The 15525-nt window shown below is 54.0% G+C and overlaps 2 protein-coding genes across 9 annotated transcripts in view; one reads left to right on the top strand and one right to left on the bottom strand.

The window, feature by feature from the left end:
• Positions 1-29: 29 nt before the first annotated feature.
• On the top strand, positions 30-10693 carry ARFGAP2 (ARF GTPase activating protein 2). 4 transcript variants are annotated; one of them, XR_012013883.1, is made up of 18 exons: positions 30-189; positions 357-475; positions 974-1046; positions 1588-1719; positions 1807-1887; positions 2736-2817; positions 3123-3179; positions 3849-3890; positions 4261-4313; positions 4757-4893; positions 4995-5126; positions 7138-7266; positions 7345-7479; positions 8465-8591; positions 8731-8824; positions 8931-9049; positions 9482-9621; positions 10185-10693. XR_012013883.1 is itself a non-coding variant. In XM_072790609.1 (17 exons), the coding sequence occupies exons 1-17, from the start codon at positions 118-120 to the stop codon at positions 9500-9502; spliced, it is 1605 nt and encodes a 534-aa protein (XP_072646710.1). In that variant the 5' UTR covers positions 30-117; the 3' UTR covers positions 9503-10693. The 4 variants fall into 4 exon arrangements, 2 of the variants coding, with proteins under 2 accessions (XP_072646710.1, XP_072646711.1); XR_012013884.1 differs by lacking the exon at positions 3849-3890; XM_072790609.1 differs by having other exon boundaries at positions 9482-10693.
• Positions 9479-15525, bottom strand: part of CSTPP1 (centriolar satellite-associated tubulin polyglutamylase complex regulator 1) — a 198419-nt gene continuing 192372 nt past the window's right edge. For 4 of the 5 annotated variants that reach the window (XM_072790615.1, XM_072790611.1, XM_072790614.1 and 1 more), the window contains 2 exons: positions 13105-13168; positions 9479-10904 (listed from right to left, as the gene is read on the bottom strand). In XM_072790615.1, coding sequence (XP_072646716.1) covers positions 10646-10904; positions 13105-13168 — 323 coding nt within the window. In that variant the 3' untranslated portion in view covers positions 9479-10645. Of the gene's footprint in view, positions 10905-12105; positions 12830-13104; positions 13169-15525 lie in introns of those variants that run through there. The other variant, XM_072790612.1, reaches the window with a different exon arrangement.

Here is a 15525-nt window from a genome sequence, read left to right as displayed (position 1 = left end):
GGACAAGCCCCGCCCCCGGCTGGCGGGGGCTCGCCGGCCCGGCGCCCCGCCTTCGCGGCCGCGGATTGGCCCGCGACGGGACCCGTCGGTCGCGCTGGTGTCTGGGAAGGAGAGAAAATGGCGGCGGAACCGAGCAAGACCGAAATCCAGACGCTTTTCAAGCGGCTTCGCGGGATTCCGACCAACAAGGTGCGCGGGCGGAGGCGCGGGGGGTCCGGCGCCGGCGGAGAGGGACCCCCCCGTCGGCCCTGGGGCCTGAGGGAGGGAGAGGGGCGGGCGGGGCCGTCTCCCTGGCGTGGCTTCGCCCGGCCTCGACTCGGGGCTCCTGACCGTTGGCCCACCGCCTCCTCCCCCAGGCCTGCTTCGACTGTGGCGCCAAGAATCCGAGTTGGGCCAGCATCACGTACGGTGTCTTCTTGTGCATTGACTGCTCTGGCGTGCACCGCTCCCTGGGCGTCCATCTCAGCTTCATCAGGTGGGGTCCGCGGCTGCTGTGCTTCCACCCGGCCGGCCGGGGCTGTGTGCTCAGCGACGGAGAGCGGCCGCCTCGCCGGGACTCCCGGCCAGGGAGGGAGCCGCCTGTGTGCGCCCCTTGCCGTGTAGGCGGCCTGCGTCCGCGTCTAGCGCAACATTTCCTCTTTTCCTGTTGGTTAAACTTAACACTCTTGTTAGTTGCGGGGAAAAGTTAGCTGCATTGACCTTGTTGCTGATGGAGCACATGTCTGGCGTGAGACTGACCGTCGGTAAGGGGAGAGGCAATGCCAAGCTTGAGTGCTTGAGAATTCGACCTCCTTTCCGATCTGGACAATAATTAGTACTCTTTCGACAAGGGAGAGTGCAGGAAATAGGGTGGTGGCTGATTACTGTTTCCTGGGCACCTACTGCAGCCCGAGGCCAAATGACAGGTGTGGGTCTGCCAGGGAAGCGTCTTCCTGGTGTCTGCCTGTGGGTGACACGCAGCCCTTGCACACAGGTCCACAGAGTTGGATTCCAATTGGAACTGGTTCCAGCTGAGGTGTATGCAGGTCGGCGGAAATGCCAATGCGGTAAAGCTCCTTACCATCCTCCCCACCCCCATTCTTCTTCTTGGGTTCTAGCAATGTCTTCCTAGGAGGCCCTGTTAGTATCTGTTTTCAGAGGTGTTTTGTTTTGTTTTTTTCTTTTCTTTTCTTTTCTTTTTTTTTTTGGTCTATAGCAACACGGTACACTTTTCTCTAAACTTGGAAATTGATTCTTCTCAAGTGGGTTTGGATTCATACTAAACCAGACGCATGTTCTTCGGGAAAGGCCAAGGGATTTGGGGCCTCCACAGTCATCCAGATCTTGTGAGCCTGGATGAAGGATGGGCATAGTGGACGGCAGGCTGTCCTCAGGCAGCATTGAGAGATAGCTGAGGTTCAGTCAGTTATCTCAGAGGATGGGAGGCCATTTTTTTTGCAGGGATTTCTGAGGATCTTTACCTCTGAAAAACTGCTGGTGACAGTAGAGTGTATTGTCAGATATAAACAATAACTGGGCTTTTACAAGGGGGTACCTCTTTTGCTCTGGGGAGTCACCTGTAGCATGCTCTCCTCCCTTGCTCTCCAGACAGCTTTCTTCCGCCAACATGGATGTACAGCCAGTGACGCCAACACCAAATATAATAGCCGAGCTGCCCAGATGTACCGGGAGAAGATCCGGCAGCTGGGGAGTGCAGCCCTGGCCAGGCATGGCACTGATGTAAGTGTGTGTTCCCCGGGGCTGAGGTAGTGGGGTGAGTAGGAATATTCAGAGGCCCATGTTTCAAAGGTGTCTTCTTCCTTCTAGCTTTGGATAGACAATATGAGTAGTGCTCCCAGTCACTCCCCAGAGAAGAAGGACTCTGATTTCTTCACAGAACACACTCAAGTGAGTGCCCGCAAGGAACGCTTCACATGATTGTTGCTGGCAGGTGGCTTATTTACCAAGGTCAAGGCCTTCTGTGGTCATGTGGCATGGAGTCCATTCACCTTGGTATGGCTCCTTGGACAGGGAACGTCTACAGCCCACTGCTGAGTAGGCCCAGAGGTTTCCTCCTCCCCGGAGTAGATGTGCAGTGTGGTCCTCCTTAGGAATGGACTTCTATAAACTGGGATAGTAGGCAGGAGGAGAAGCTTCTTGAGAGCTCAAGAGGTGTCAGGAGCTCCAGACAACTTTTCCTGGATTCTTTCCCCATAAGAAAGGTACTGTGGTTGGGACAAGGAAAGGAGTCCCTCCCCAGCAGCCCACCCCTAGGAGGAGGTTTCCTGTCGACTGGCACTGGGTGCTAAAGTCAGACTCTCTTAATTTGAATTCTTGCTTCTCTTCTTAGCATTTCTAGGATGGTGGCCAAGGCACTTAACCTGTCAAAATCCGAGTTGCTAAAAGAGGCTATATCTACCTTGTAGGGTTGTCAAGATCATTAAATGTATTTATGCGTGAAAAGCCTTTAGACTTGTGCTTGGCAGGTGGTAAGTGCCCAATAGTAGTTGTCATGAAATTAGGGGGATGAGCTCTGGCTATAAGTACATAGTGGAGGGGTGGAGGTGGCTGCTAATTTCCTATTTCTTTTTTCCATAGTCAGTAATAGCAGCTATACTTTTACTCACTAGCCTCCAGTTTTTTTTCTCATGGGCTTGGAGGAAGGCCTCATACCCACTAGGTACCTATAGGTTCTTGGTGCTCCTTGCCCGTAGGAGTGGCTCATCAAAGCTTCTATGATCTGGCTTCTTTTTCAGCCCCCTGCCTGGAAAGTACAAGCCCCCGACCCAGCAGAGACCCAGCAGCTAACCCCTTCTACAGAGATCAGTAGTCTGGCACGTGAGTTCAGTCCAGATTTCAACCAAGGGCCCTGGTGTTGGCAAAGGACTTGGTCTAGGAAGGGGACACCTGGCCAAGGGGATTGGAGTGAGTGAGTGGGTGTGTGTATATGTTCCTACATTTCTTGGTGAGCTGTGATTCATTTTAATCCCTTGGAGGAAGTGGTGGGCGTTTCTTTTATCTTTTGGTGGCATCAGCAAGCTGAAGAAAGCCAGTCCTTCCTACTCTTATCCTATCATTCCCCTTAAGGGGAAGTCACTGCAAGCTTTGTACCTTATATCCAAATTCCACTATTGCATCCACAGAGCCAGAGCACAGCCCCAACATGGACCTGCTTGGCACCTCACCCAAAGCCTCTCTGGGTCAGTATGCCACCTGACAGGTGGGGGGTGACTGGGAGAGGGTGGGCCTCCAGGGCTCTTTTCAGATCTTCTGCTGCCTGGTTATGTGGACTAAGGCCTCAGGAGTGAAGCATCTGACCTTTCTGGAGTGGGGACTGGGATTGGGTTTGTGGCTGTAGCATCAACTGCAAGGACTTTAGAACCAGCCCTTTTGAATTGATAAACCTGGTAGCTGGTATACGAGGCCTGAGGTCTGCCTCTGTATGTGGAGCTGGATCTAGCCAAAGTGTGCGGAGGCCAGTATGAGACAGGACACCTAACCCTGGAGTCTGAGGCAAGATTGGCCTCTGTGGTCCATTTCATCAGATTAGGGTGCAGCTCTCACAGCTGAAGGCAACACTGTCCTTTCTCAGCCTGTCTGTGGCCCTTCAGTTGTTTTTAAATTCTCCTTAGTGTTCTTAAGTCTTGGTTCAATGTTAGAACAGTCTGTTTGCTGGCCTCGGTGGTTCTGTTGACCCTTGGGGGTTGGGGCAGGAAGCTAGCAGAATGATTATGAAACTGAGCCCATGGGAAGGCTAGCATGGCTTAGTCTAAAATGAGGCCTCTCAGAATGATTTTGGTCTCTGGGCTTGGGAGCTATAAGGAGGCCCTGGGGTGGGCCCCTTGTTAGCCACAAGTTTTTCTCTCTAGAGTCCATGTATCTGTCACCTAAAGGGGCCCTTCCTGCCAGAGGTAACCAACAGCTGCTCGGGGAACCCAGCCCCTTGCATGCCAGTTCCCTGCTGAAGGAGCTGAGGCTGATATTTAACATCTGCCTCCTGCTTCTTGTTGGTTCAGGGACTGTGACGGTCTCTGGTGCTTTGGGTTTAGTTCTTGTCTCAGTCAGCTGGGAGTCAGGAGCCTTGCCTAACTTTGTCTGTCTGTCCTTGGCTTGGGCTATGCCGATGCCATTGGTTGGAACTGGTGGGTGGCAGCCTTGCCTTCCTCTGCCTGGAGCTGTTTTTTGTAGAAGTTCTTGCCAAGAAGTTGCATGGTACAGACTGAGCTGCTGCCTCTGACCTCCCTTTGTTTTCACTCTTGCCCCATCTTCTTTCTCACACAGAACCGAGAACCTCCCTCATTGGCAAGAAGAAGCCAGCAGCAGCTAAGAAAGGGGTAGGTGGAGAGAGGCAGTATGGTGGTGGTTAGGAGCTGGCGTCAGCTTGACCTGCCACTTGCTGGCTGTGTGACTTTGGCAAAGGTACTTCTCTAAACCCTATCTGTGAAAGGGTTGTTAAGACGACTGTTGTTAAGGGGCTCCTGGGAAGAGTCCATGTGATTGTGCACGTCAGGTGCCCAGTGCATACTGGGCCTAGTCAGCATTACCTGCTGTTTTCAGGCCTGAGGCATCCGCTGGCATTGTGTGAGCCACCTCCTGCCCAGCTCCAGCAGAACCACTGTTCTCCCTCATGACCATGCTGGCTGGGCTCCTATTTTTTACCCTAAACTTTAAGAAGAAATGCTTTCTTTGTGGGTGTGGCTAGAGGACCCACGCTTGGGAGGGAACAGAAGACTTCGTGGTTGTTGGCAAGGCCTCCATCCCATCATTCTCCTCTCAGCTGGGTGCCAAGAAAGGCCTAGGGGCCCAGAAGGTGAGCAGCCAGAGCTTCAGTGAGATTGAGCGGCAGGCCCAGGTGGCAGAGAAGCTCCGTGAGCAGCAGGCGGCTGATGCCAAGAAGCAGGCTGAGGAGTCCATGTGAGCGTTTGCCCATGGGACCCTGGCTTACGTGGCGTTGGGTGGGCAGGGAGGACGGGTGAGGATGCATGCTGGCCTCTGACACATTTATTCCTTCCCAGGGTTGCCTCTATGCGCCTTGCCTACCAGGAGCTCCAGATTGACCGTAAGAAGGAGGAGAAGAAGCTCCAGAATCTAGAAGGGAAGAAGCGAGAACAGGCAGAGAGGTTGGGCATGGGCTTGGTGTCCCGCAGGTGAGGCTTGGCTCTGGGGTGTGGCAGGGAAGTGCCACTGTTCTGGGAGCCACTGCAGATTCTTCCCAGCAGTTTGGGTTTTGAGGCTCAGTCTTTGAGGTGGAACAGATAGATGGCTTTGCTTATTGTCTTGAAGTGCCTAGTGTAGTGCTGGTCACAGAGTAGGTGTGTGCTCACCGTGTTTGTTAAATGAAACAAACACAGGATTGGGTGCTTTTTCAATAAACCCAAGAGGGTATGGTGGTGTTGCTTTTTTTTTTTAAATTTTTTTTTTTTTTTTTTTTTATTTATGATAGTCACACAGAGAGAGAGAGAGAGAGAGAGGCAGAGACATAGGCAGAGGGAGACGCAGGCTCCATTCCCTGGGAGCCCGACATGGGATTCGATCCTGGGTCTCCAGGATCGCGCCCTGGGCCAAAGGCAGGCACTAAACCACTGCGCCACCCAGGGTTCCCGGTGGTGTTGCTTAATGGGGGTGCTAACAGCGTTTCGGTGGGACAACTGTTTATTTTTTAAGAGCTCCCTGAGAATTGCAAAGATCTTAGCATCCCCAGTCCACTAAATGCCAATGCTGCCAGGCATGCTAACACGCAGAAATGCTCCTAGACCATGCCCTTTGGCATTGACAATGCCCTTCCTGTTTCATGACCACTGGGTTTGTGTTGCTGTGGTTTTTTTAAAAACAAAACAAGGACTGCAAACCAGTTCTCTGAACCATTTTGTTTGCTCTACACTAAGAGTTGATACCTAGAGATTTCGGTAACACTAGACTTTCGATCTCTTAAAAATCGGAGTATTGGACAGCACCAGGGCCAGCCATCCTGGCTGCGGTGGGCTTGTGAGCTCCACCACTGGCCTTACCTGCTGAAATACAGCAGTCCTGGGCAGGGGGTATTACTGTGTCCTTTTTATAGGTGAGAAAATGGACTTAGCAATTCAGCAACTTGCCTGAAGGCCACAGATCTCGTTATTGGCACAACTAGATTTTGAGTGTAGAATCATTGATTCCAAATTCAGTATTTTGGGTCTTTATACTCTACTTCTCTGAAAGAGGACACGGCTGGCTGGTCCTGCTTCATCTTTTCAGAACATGTGCCAGTTGGATTTAAGTTACGCTATTTATTTCCCCACTGCTAATCAGGGAAACCTAAAATCTTAATCCCGGAAAGGACTCTAGGTCTCCTCCCTTTCCCTGTATCAGTCACAGAAATTACTGGGTTAAAGGGTCTGAACAATTTTTTCAGCTGGTTGGTTCTTTTTTGCAGTGCAATAGAATCTTTGACTTAAACCCAGCCTACCCTTCCTAAAACCCTATTGTAAGACATTTACTCCTTGGGCTTCTGCCCGCTAAGCGCTGTAGATATTTTGTAATGAGTTTATTGAAGCGGTGTTAACTGTTAAGATGCCTCTGTGGAGCGTGACACGGGAGGATGTCGAGGCCTCAGGAGTTAGTAGCACCTGCCCAGCTCTGTCTCTTCTCCCTGGGAGACCAGACAGCAGCCCCAGGGCTTAGTGCAGACAGCCAGGCTCTGTACTTTGACAAAGGTAGGCTGAGTTGGGGGTTAGGAAACTTAAGACCTCTTCCTTTGATGCCATTAGACTCTTCCTGGTTCTGGGGCATTTTGCATCTTTTCAACCTGTCGCTCTTGGCGAAGGATGTGGCTCATAGTCTGTTGAGTTGTTTTTAAGGACAGAGCGCACTACCATTTGGCGCACGTCATTGTTAACATGCCAGCAGACAAGCAAACAGTCCTTGGCCAGGGAAGCCCTACTTTGAGAAAATGAAGCTGATGTGCGGACAGTTGAGGGTGTCCTCCGGCCCAGCCAGGCCCATGGTGCTGCCTGCTGGGTCTGGCCCTGCCCTGTGTGTACGGCATGAGGGGAAGGCTCTGGGTGGGGAGGGGGCGCCCAGTGGAAGAGAACCCACATTTCCAGCAGCTGGGCATCTTGTCTTGTGTGGTGATGGCGCTGCTCACCCCTGCTCTCGGGCCGGCCCCACTTGTCTTCACAGCTCTATCTCTCACTCGGTGCTGTCGGAGATGCAGGTGATTGAGCAGGAAACCCCAGTGAGTGCAAAATCCTCCCGTGCGCAACTGGACTTGTTTGATGATGTTGGTACTTTCGCCTCTGGACCCCCAAAGTAAGGCTGTCGTTGGGGTGCAGACTTGGCCACCAGTTCCTCATTCAGTTCTTCTAAGCTACTCTACTGTCTCACTAGGTACAAGGACAACCCCTTCTCCTTGGGAGAAAGTTTCAGTTCCCGCTGGGATACAGATGCCGCCTGGGGTGTGGACAGGATGGAGGAGAAGGAGCCAGAAGTGACCATCTCAAGCATCCGGCCTATTTCAGAAAGGTGGAGTGGGCTAGGGTAGCACTGTCTGGTAGGATTTTTCTGTGATGGGAACATTCTGGATACCTGCACTGTCCTGTGGTGGCCACCAAGTATGTGCCTACTGAGCTCTTCAGATGTGGCTAGTGCAGCTGAGGAACTATTTAATTTTAATAATTTTATATAGTCACTGTGGCTGGCAGCTACCAGATTGGGTCGTGCAGGAATCACACTCTGGTTTGAGCTGTGCTTAATCATCACAGAAGGCTTATTAGTAGCTTCTTTTGTTCAGTATCAGTTCCTCTGGCAAGAGGGGCCCAGTCATGCTTCAGTCCTGGCCACCCAGGGATTGTGTGTTTCTGGCCACCATGTTATGTTATTTGTTTATGTTAACCTGGGTAATGTTTGACTGATGAATTACCTGCAAATCATTTGTAAAACGGGGATATGAGTAGTCCCTTCACATGGTTGCTGGAAGGATTAAATGTAACAGAACTTATAAAGCAGCCAGCCCAGGGTGTATGCATGTCAGCAATCGGTAGGAGCGACCGTATGCCGTTATGTCTACACTGGGATGCCTTTGCCAGTTAGAATGCCAAGAGAATAGGTATAAACTCAGGCAAACAGAGACATAGGGTCACTCTAGTGTTAGGCCAATTGTAACTTGGAGTAGACTGGCAGTAGTGATGGAGAAGGAGCCAGATGTCATAACATCCTGGGTGAAGCTCTTGTGGTTCAGGGTAGAGGACTGGTGCCCTCTAGACTGTGTCCACGCTGCCTGGTGGAGGCAGTGTACGCTCTTTTGTGCTTTGGCTTTGGTGTGGAGAAGAGAGGGGCCTTGTCTAGGGGAGAGGGTTGAGGAGTCCCAGAGCCACAGCCAGATGGGGCCATAGTGAGTCTCTCCAGAAGGCCACTAGCACTTTTCTCAGCTTCTGTTAGTGATGGGTTTAGTAATACGAGGCTCTGATAGCGATAGAAGGATCAGAGGTATCCCACATCCACCCCTCAGAGTCACAAACAGAAGGGAAGTGGAAAGCCGGAACTCAGGCCTTGAGTCCAGTGAAGCACGTCAGAAATTTGCAGGAGCCAAAGCCATCTCATCGGACATGTTCTTTGGGCGGGAGGTGGATGCTGAGGTAAGTAGCGTCGTCCAGCCTGAGCCTGGAGGCGGCAGGTCGGGGAAGAGCTTCCTCCTTCCCATTGCTTTAGGCTTCAGCACCAGGGTATCTCGGCCGGGCCAAAAGATCCCCAGGCCTTTCCCTTTCTTCACCGCAGCATGAAGCCAGGTCTCGACTGCAGCAGCTCTCGGGCAGTAGTGCCATCAGCTCGTCTGACCTCTTCGGGGACGTGGATGGGGCTCATGGAGTAGGTAGGGCGCCATTGGTAAGGTGCACACCCGGTGGAACCTGAGCAGAGCGGGGCCTGGGCAGGGCTTGCCGCAGGGCTCTGAGCCACCCTTTCCCTTGCTTTTACAGGTAGTGTATCCCTGGGCAACGTGCTCCCCACAGCTGACATTGCCCAGTTTAAGCAGGGCGTCAAGTCTGTGGCCGGGAAGATGGCTGTGCTGGCCAATGGTGTGATGAATTCTTTGCAGGTGAGGCTGGGGCTGCTTGGCCTGGGGCAGGAGGGGAAAGTGATAGAGTCCTTGGAGCTTGGCCTTCACCACACCCGGACACTGCTGCTGGGTGGACCCGGGCCTGAGAGCTTTTTCTTTTCCTGGAGGGGCAGCTTTTGAGCTCGGTACCAGGGCTGGGCCACTCCCTAAGATGATGCCGTGTCCGCACTGATTTCTCCAGCCTTGTCTGTAACCTTAGCTCCTCCTCCCCCTCCCCAGCCTCAGGATCAAGCAGGGCTACCCCCCCTTGGGATCCCGCCACAACCCCTCTCCCGCATCGCAGTAAAATATAAAACAATCTCTGCCATGCTCAGATAGGTGCCCGACTCCCCAGAGTCCTGCAGGGGCATGTGGGGGATGCTGCTGCAGGTGAGAGACTTGGGACTTGTTTTTTTCTTCCCCCACGTCCAGGATCGCTATGGTTCCTACTGATCCAGGCGCCACGGCGCAAGTGAATGGTGGCAACGGCAGCAAAACCCCCATGATTCCAAGGCCAGGGGCGCTTGCCTTGTGGAAGCTGGGGAGGAATTGTTACTTTATATGTGTTGTGTGTGAGTGGGGTGGCCTTTGAGGATCTCGGGTGAGGGGGATGGGCGGTTCCAGCCTTGATCTCTGCCTGTACACTGAGCCCTTTATTGTCCTCCCCTCGCACGCCCTCCCCTGCGTGCTGATAACTGTCCTCTGGTCCTGCCCCGCAAGCTGCTGCTCACTTGTCCTGCCACACTGGGAGCAAGGGGAGGAGTTCCCTCAGGCGGGCCGATTCTGGGTCCAGCCCTTCCCTAAGTAGGGAAAGTGAGAAGTATAAGGCTTTCTGCTAGCTCTAGGATCCTTCCAGGTTGTCTGGGGTTTGGCCCCCATCCTCTGGAACCAGTGGGCAGGTCCAGAAAGAGTTCTGCTGTGGATCAGCCCCCGAGGGAGGGAGGCTCTGGACTTGCTGCTACTGCTGCTCCAGCAGGCTCTTGTGGGCGCCCGGGGTGGGGGTGGGATGGGGAGGGAGGACCTTCGTCTGGGCCTTACTAAGGGCTGGGAACTTGACCTGCTACCTAAAGGTTTCATTTGGGATCAGACTGGAGGCCCGAGTGATCTTCTCCTGTCTCACCACCCCTTTTTACAGTGATCACTTGAGGGATACTTCTCCTGAGTGTCTCGGAGTCCTTCCATACCATCCATTGTGGCGCACAGGACCCTCTGTCCCTTCTTCCCTTGCTTGGTGGCCATGGTGGGTCTCATCTGCCCTGTGCCCTGCTCTGGATGCTGTGAGCGTAATGCTGGCCAAGGAAGCAGAGGACATAAGGGACAGAAACAGGCTCTTGGGGCTCAACTTTCTCCTTCTCTATCATCCTGGTCTTGGGCCTGGACAGCACCACCAGTGAGTGCTTGAGGCACCCACTGGGCTGCAGGCCTTGTCCCTTGGCCGTGCGCTGTGGCCTCCTCGGTGCCATCTTACCCCTGCTGTGCTGCCCACTGTGGGGTAGGGGTTGGGCTCTCAAGCAACACGGACCCTTCTTCCCTCGCCCCCTCCCCCAAAGGGACGTGACTTTCTTTCTGGACTGTTTGTATTGAAACAGAGTGGTGTCAAATAAAGCCTCGACAGGGCCCTGGGCCACTGTTGGTCTGAGTGAAGTGGTGTCCTTTCTGGATCCTGCCTCCCTGCCCAGTGCAGGTCCCTGGCCTCACTCCCTGGGCTCCCACCGATATGGGCAGGGTGTCTGGTGCTGAAGCTGAGGGCATGCTCTCCGGGGCCTCCAGCTTGTCTCTTCTCTGAAAGCCAAAGGCCCCTGGCTTCTCGGCCCTGTGCTGCCGCGAGGTCCGGTGCAGCCTCGACCTCACCACCCTGTTGCACGCGGAGGAAAGAGCTGGTATTAGTTGGCCCTTGAACTCATCCCGTGAGCCCTATGGCCATGGGTAGGCACGCAGCCTAGCAGCCCTGCACCTCATCCCAGCCGCAGGCTCGACTGTGGTTTGTTTCTCGGAGTTTTCAAGACAAATGAAGTCTACACCCTTCACGGAACCCTTTTAAAACCAGGATGAAAGGATGTAGGTGTGTGTAGGACTCCTTAGCTTGGTAATCTTTTCCCCTGGTAGGGGCTCCTGGAATGTAGCTGCCACTCCAGGTCCTCAGGGTACAGTTGTAAACCACTGGGCAGGGAGATGGACCATTAGATAAGATGGGCAAGGGGGCCGTGGGGCTCTAAGCTATTGACTTACAAAGTGTGGGCCTGGGCCTTCCAGCTCTGGAATCATCTGGAATGTTCATAGTCCAGATTTCTGTATCCCACCCCAAGCCCAGACCATCACCTGTGTCGTAAACCAGCTGGAGGGGATTCAGATGCCTCCCAGGATTTCCAAGCTGCTGTCAGCCAGAGGCTGGAGACAGTGGTGGACCTGGAGAGTCCATGTAGCTTGGAGCCTCAGTAGAACTAGAACTTCCAGCCCTGGTCTGATACTGCAGGGCTTCCAGAGCCGGTCCCTGAAACTCCAGGGTGGCTGGTTTGGACAGAGATGAGTCCAGGAAAATGTGTGCCCAGTGTGGTGACACCCGTCTGCTCTGCTTGGGTCCCTGGGTGGCTTGTATTTTCTGGATTACCTCTGGCCAATTAAAGGAGGTTGAAGACCACCTGTCCTTACCTTCCTCCAGTCTTGGCTGGAAGCTTGTCCTCTGGCCTGTCATTCACAGCTGCATCCCCATTGCCCCAACCCTGAGCAGGTGCTTAGCAAATATTTAATGAAACCTTGGCTAGAGAAGACTACAGTGCTAACCCTTTCAGGCCAGGGTCGTTAGAGTTATGGAAACCTGGCCTTGAACCCTCTGAGCTTGTTTTCTGAAGGCCCATTCCAGCTGTGAGCACCTTTGAAAGGTTGTTGTGCAGGAAGGGAGTCCCTCTTGGCTCATTATCTGAGGCTGGTCTCCAGATGAGTGGTCCTCTGGCCCCCACCTTCCACTCCTGCCAGAAGAGCTGGGACTCAGCACCAAAACCCCCAATTCGCCCCTTCCCTTCACCCCATCCTCAGTCTAGTGGCTTTAGACTCACCACTTACCAGATGCAAGGGACTTTATTCGTTTAACATTAAACCGTTAGACACAGAGGAGACTTGGAGCAGGTTTTGAAAGTGGACTGGTCTTGCCTACCCTTGTCCTGTCACAGTAATGGCTCTCCCTCCAGGAGAAGGCCACTGTGTTTATGGCCACCCTGTATGTGTGCCACAGGTGTCACCCCTGACCATGCAAAGCCCTGCACCGTTATTCATGGTCTCCCTAGAGGTGCTGTGTGGGGACTGTCAGCAAACATCATCTTCCTCACGGCCTCTGTTCAGTCTGCTGTCAGCTTGGGTCCTGACTAAAGTGCAGAGGCAGACAGGGCCAAGAAGGGTAGGCTGTTACTTGTCAGGGTCACTGCTAGACTTGGCTGACAGATACCAGACCCCTCTGGCCGGTCTTTGGGCTTGGGCTGTTATTCAAGGCTTGTCACCAGCAGAGGGCAGCAGGGCGCAGGAGTTGGAGAGGGGGCTCGGCGGGAGTCCCAAAGGGCGGGGGTGGGGGGAGCTGGGCATGAGGGAGTTGTGGACAGGACCCTTTAGACTCCTCAAGTCTCGGACTCATCCGTCTCTTCAGTGGAACCATCGCTCTCTGCGTCCACCTTGCGGGCGTGATGGAGGGGTCTCCAGGGAGAGCCAACCCGGGGAGGGGTCCGGGAAGGCAGGCAGCCAGCCTCTGGATTGGCAGTGGCCGAGTTGACCAGGCCTGGGACCTGGGCCAGCCTGGAGGAGGGAAGAAACCCAGAGGGCAGCTAGGTGCCTCCTGTCTAGGGACCAGGACCTCCATGGTCACTCTTGTATTTGGATGAAACCATGGGCTGTATTCCCAAAGGACTCCAAGAGTGGCTGCCTCAGGCCTCTGCTGGAGCCTAAACCCTTCTCCGACTGACGCGGGTGCTGCGGACAGTCACCGTGTGACCCACAGTAGGGCACTGCCTGGTCCAACAGAGGTATGGCCTCTCCCACAAGGGGGCAGCATCTTCCCACCCGACACTTACAGCCGTTCCAGCTCCTCATCCATGGCTGGGTCGTGCATCAGGTCCCCTTTGTCAGGCAAAGCTCCTAGGAGATAATTGGAGGGCACAAAACTTAACCTGAGCGTCTTTCAGGCGGGCTCTGGTCAGACAGCCGCATGCCCGGCAGGTGCCTCCACGCCCCTCACCTTGGTGTCTACCTCCACTGCGGACCCTGGGAAGGCTCATCTAAAAGATCTGAGGAAGTGCTCTTTCTAAAAAAGAATTTTTTAAAAACTTGAGTACAGTTGACACACGATGCTATATTAGTTCCAGGTGTACAACACAGTGGCTCACCACCTCAGCATGCTGAGCTCACCACGAGGGTGGCTACTGTCTGTCACCATGAACGCTAGTTCGGTATCATTGACCACAATCACTACGCTGTACCTTCTATTCCCATGACTTGTTCGTGGGGAAGGGCTCTAAAGAGCAGTTTTAAGAGGTCTGTTACGGGAGCAGGAAGTCCTGGCTCCTGTTAGATAAATTTAGTGAACCTGTGCCTACCCTCTTCAACTTGGGGCAGGCCCTGCGGCCGGGAGACACCCCACACCCCAAGGTCACTGCACACACAGAACCGAGACTAGGTGGTGGGTGTGAGCTGGTGGAGGGGTGGTCAGTTCCTTCCTTGAGGCCCCACGTACTGGGCTGACAAGGAGCCAGAGACGTACAGTCCAGCTAATGCCCCCCCAAATCAGAAATTATACGGTTGTGTGCCCACCACCCTAGTCAGAGTGAGCCCACTTTGGAGACAGAATGGTAAAAAATGCTGTCTCAGCTCCTCAGAGACTCTTGAGAGGCGAGAGGAGAAGGCTGGGTCAGAATCGGATCAAACTCTTCTGCATGGCCAGGAGCGCCCGAGGGGATCTGGCTCCTCTCTGCTTGGCCACAACTCTTTCTGAGCCGGTGTCCTTAGCTACAAACCAACGGCAGTAGTGCTTGGATACTGGGAAAGGGGAGAGGAGCACCTCTCGGATGCTCCCTGGAGCTGTTCACAGTGGAGGGACGGTGGGGCTGAAGTGCGCAGATAGAAAGGGTCTCACCTGCCAACTGGAGGGAAAAGCTCACTGGTGTTCAGCACGGAGAACTGGCTGCTAACAGCGCTGGTCTCTGGAAAGCCCCGATCTTAAGCCCACCCATCTGGCTCCAGTTCAGTTCCTTCCTTTCCCAAAGCTTTTCCAGTTGAGGCCTCCTGGCCCCTTTTGCTCTTAATGGTTTCCAACTATGTTCCACAGGGCCCTCTCGTTTTGTGTGAGCGTGTGTGTGTGTGTGTGTGTGTGTGTGTGAGTGTGCTTCTGTGACCGCCTTGAGGACTAAGGGAGCAGGACAGCCCCTCTCCACAGCTGGCTGCACCCCGAGTATCTCCTGATCCCTGTTTCCTACACTGGAGATGCGGCGGAGGGCAGGTGCTTCTGTCCATCTCCCTCTCCACTCTGCGGTAGTGCCTGGTAAAAGTGGTTGACGGAGTGATTGCCCTTTTTAAAGTAAGGGCATGAGGCCCACTTTTTCCTTTTCCTTCCTGTGGCCTGACTAGTGGAAAGGAAGGGAGGGCGGTCAGTTACCGAGGTGAGAGAGAAACCCTACGCAAGTCCCACCCACTGCCCCCTTACTCCTGACTTCTCCTCTTTGCCTTTTGACTCCGGTCTGGCCAGTGACCTTGGCAACCAGAATCACTCCTGGCCCTGTGCACCCCCAGGCATCACTTTGGAGGAAGTCGGCTGCTGGGCAGCATCATGCCTCAGTGGGCCTCAGTGAGTCCTGTGGGGCTTGCATTCCTGCATGCATCCCCAGCAGGCTTTATATCGTGTGAGATCTGAGGCCTCAAACACACCTGGATACTCTTGAAGAGGGAGATAATACAACTCCTGCAGCTCTGGTGGGCAGGGGTCTGGGGGCTCTTCCCTTGGGGGAGCAGCAGGTGTGAACGGGACACGCACGAGCCAGTGAGAGGAGGAGGCCGGCCAGTGAGAAGAAGCGCCGGGCGTGAAAAACTGGGCCAGTGCAGGCCTCTCTCCCCATTTTTTGCTCCTGTTCATATTAATCAGTTTTCTTTTTCTTTTTCTTTTTTTTTTTCCCAGCTGGGAAAAAAGGCCTCCTCAGACACACCTTTGCCCTGCTTACAAATGGGATTCAAGTCCCTTTGATATATAATCTCCAAAGCCACTTAGTAAATAGCCCTGTGTCTGCCCAACCTGCAGGCCACTCCCCAGAGCAGAACGGGGCATTCTCCGGGGAGGGGCTGGGCACACCTTTGCCCCTGAGAGGCCGCTTCATGTTGGGGCAGGGCCTTGGGTGGGGAAGGCTGTCCCTTACCACCCGAGTGCAGGAGGCCTAAGAGGGCACAGTCTTTGTTGTGCCTGTTCTGGCTCCTGAGGCATCCGAGACGGACCCTGAGAAGTCAAGGTG

This window comes from Canis lupus, chromosome 21 (genome assembly GCF_048164855.1).
Source record: "Canis lupus baileyi chromosome 21, mCanLup2.hap1, whole genome shotgun sequence".
NCBI classification, from domain to species: Eukaryota; Metazoa; Chordata; class Mammalia; order Carnivora; family Canidae; genus Canis; species Canis lupus.
Note: the sequence above shows the minus strand (reverse complement) of the source record. Positions and strands in the feature narration are given on the sequence as shown.

What these genes read in the sequence shown, in the direction of transcription:
- ARFGAP2 (XM_072790609.1), top strand. Translation starts at nt 118, where the DNA reads ATGGCGGCGGAACCGAGCAAGACCGAAATCCAGACGCTTTTCAAGCGG. An exon ending in TGGCCAGGCATGGCACTGAT is followed by an intron (nt 1,720 to 1,806) that starts GTAAGTGTGTGT and finishes TCTTCCTTCTAG; the next exon opens with CTTTGGATAGACAATATGAG. An exon ending in ATGGGCTTGGTGTCCCGCAG is followed by an intron (nt 5,127 to 7,137) that starts GTGAGGCTTGGC and finishes TTGTCTTCACAG; the next exon opens with CTCTATCTCTCACTCGGTGC.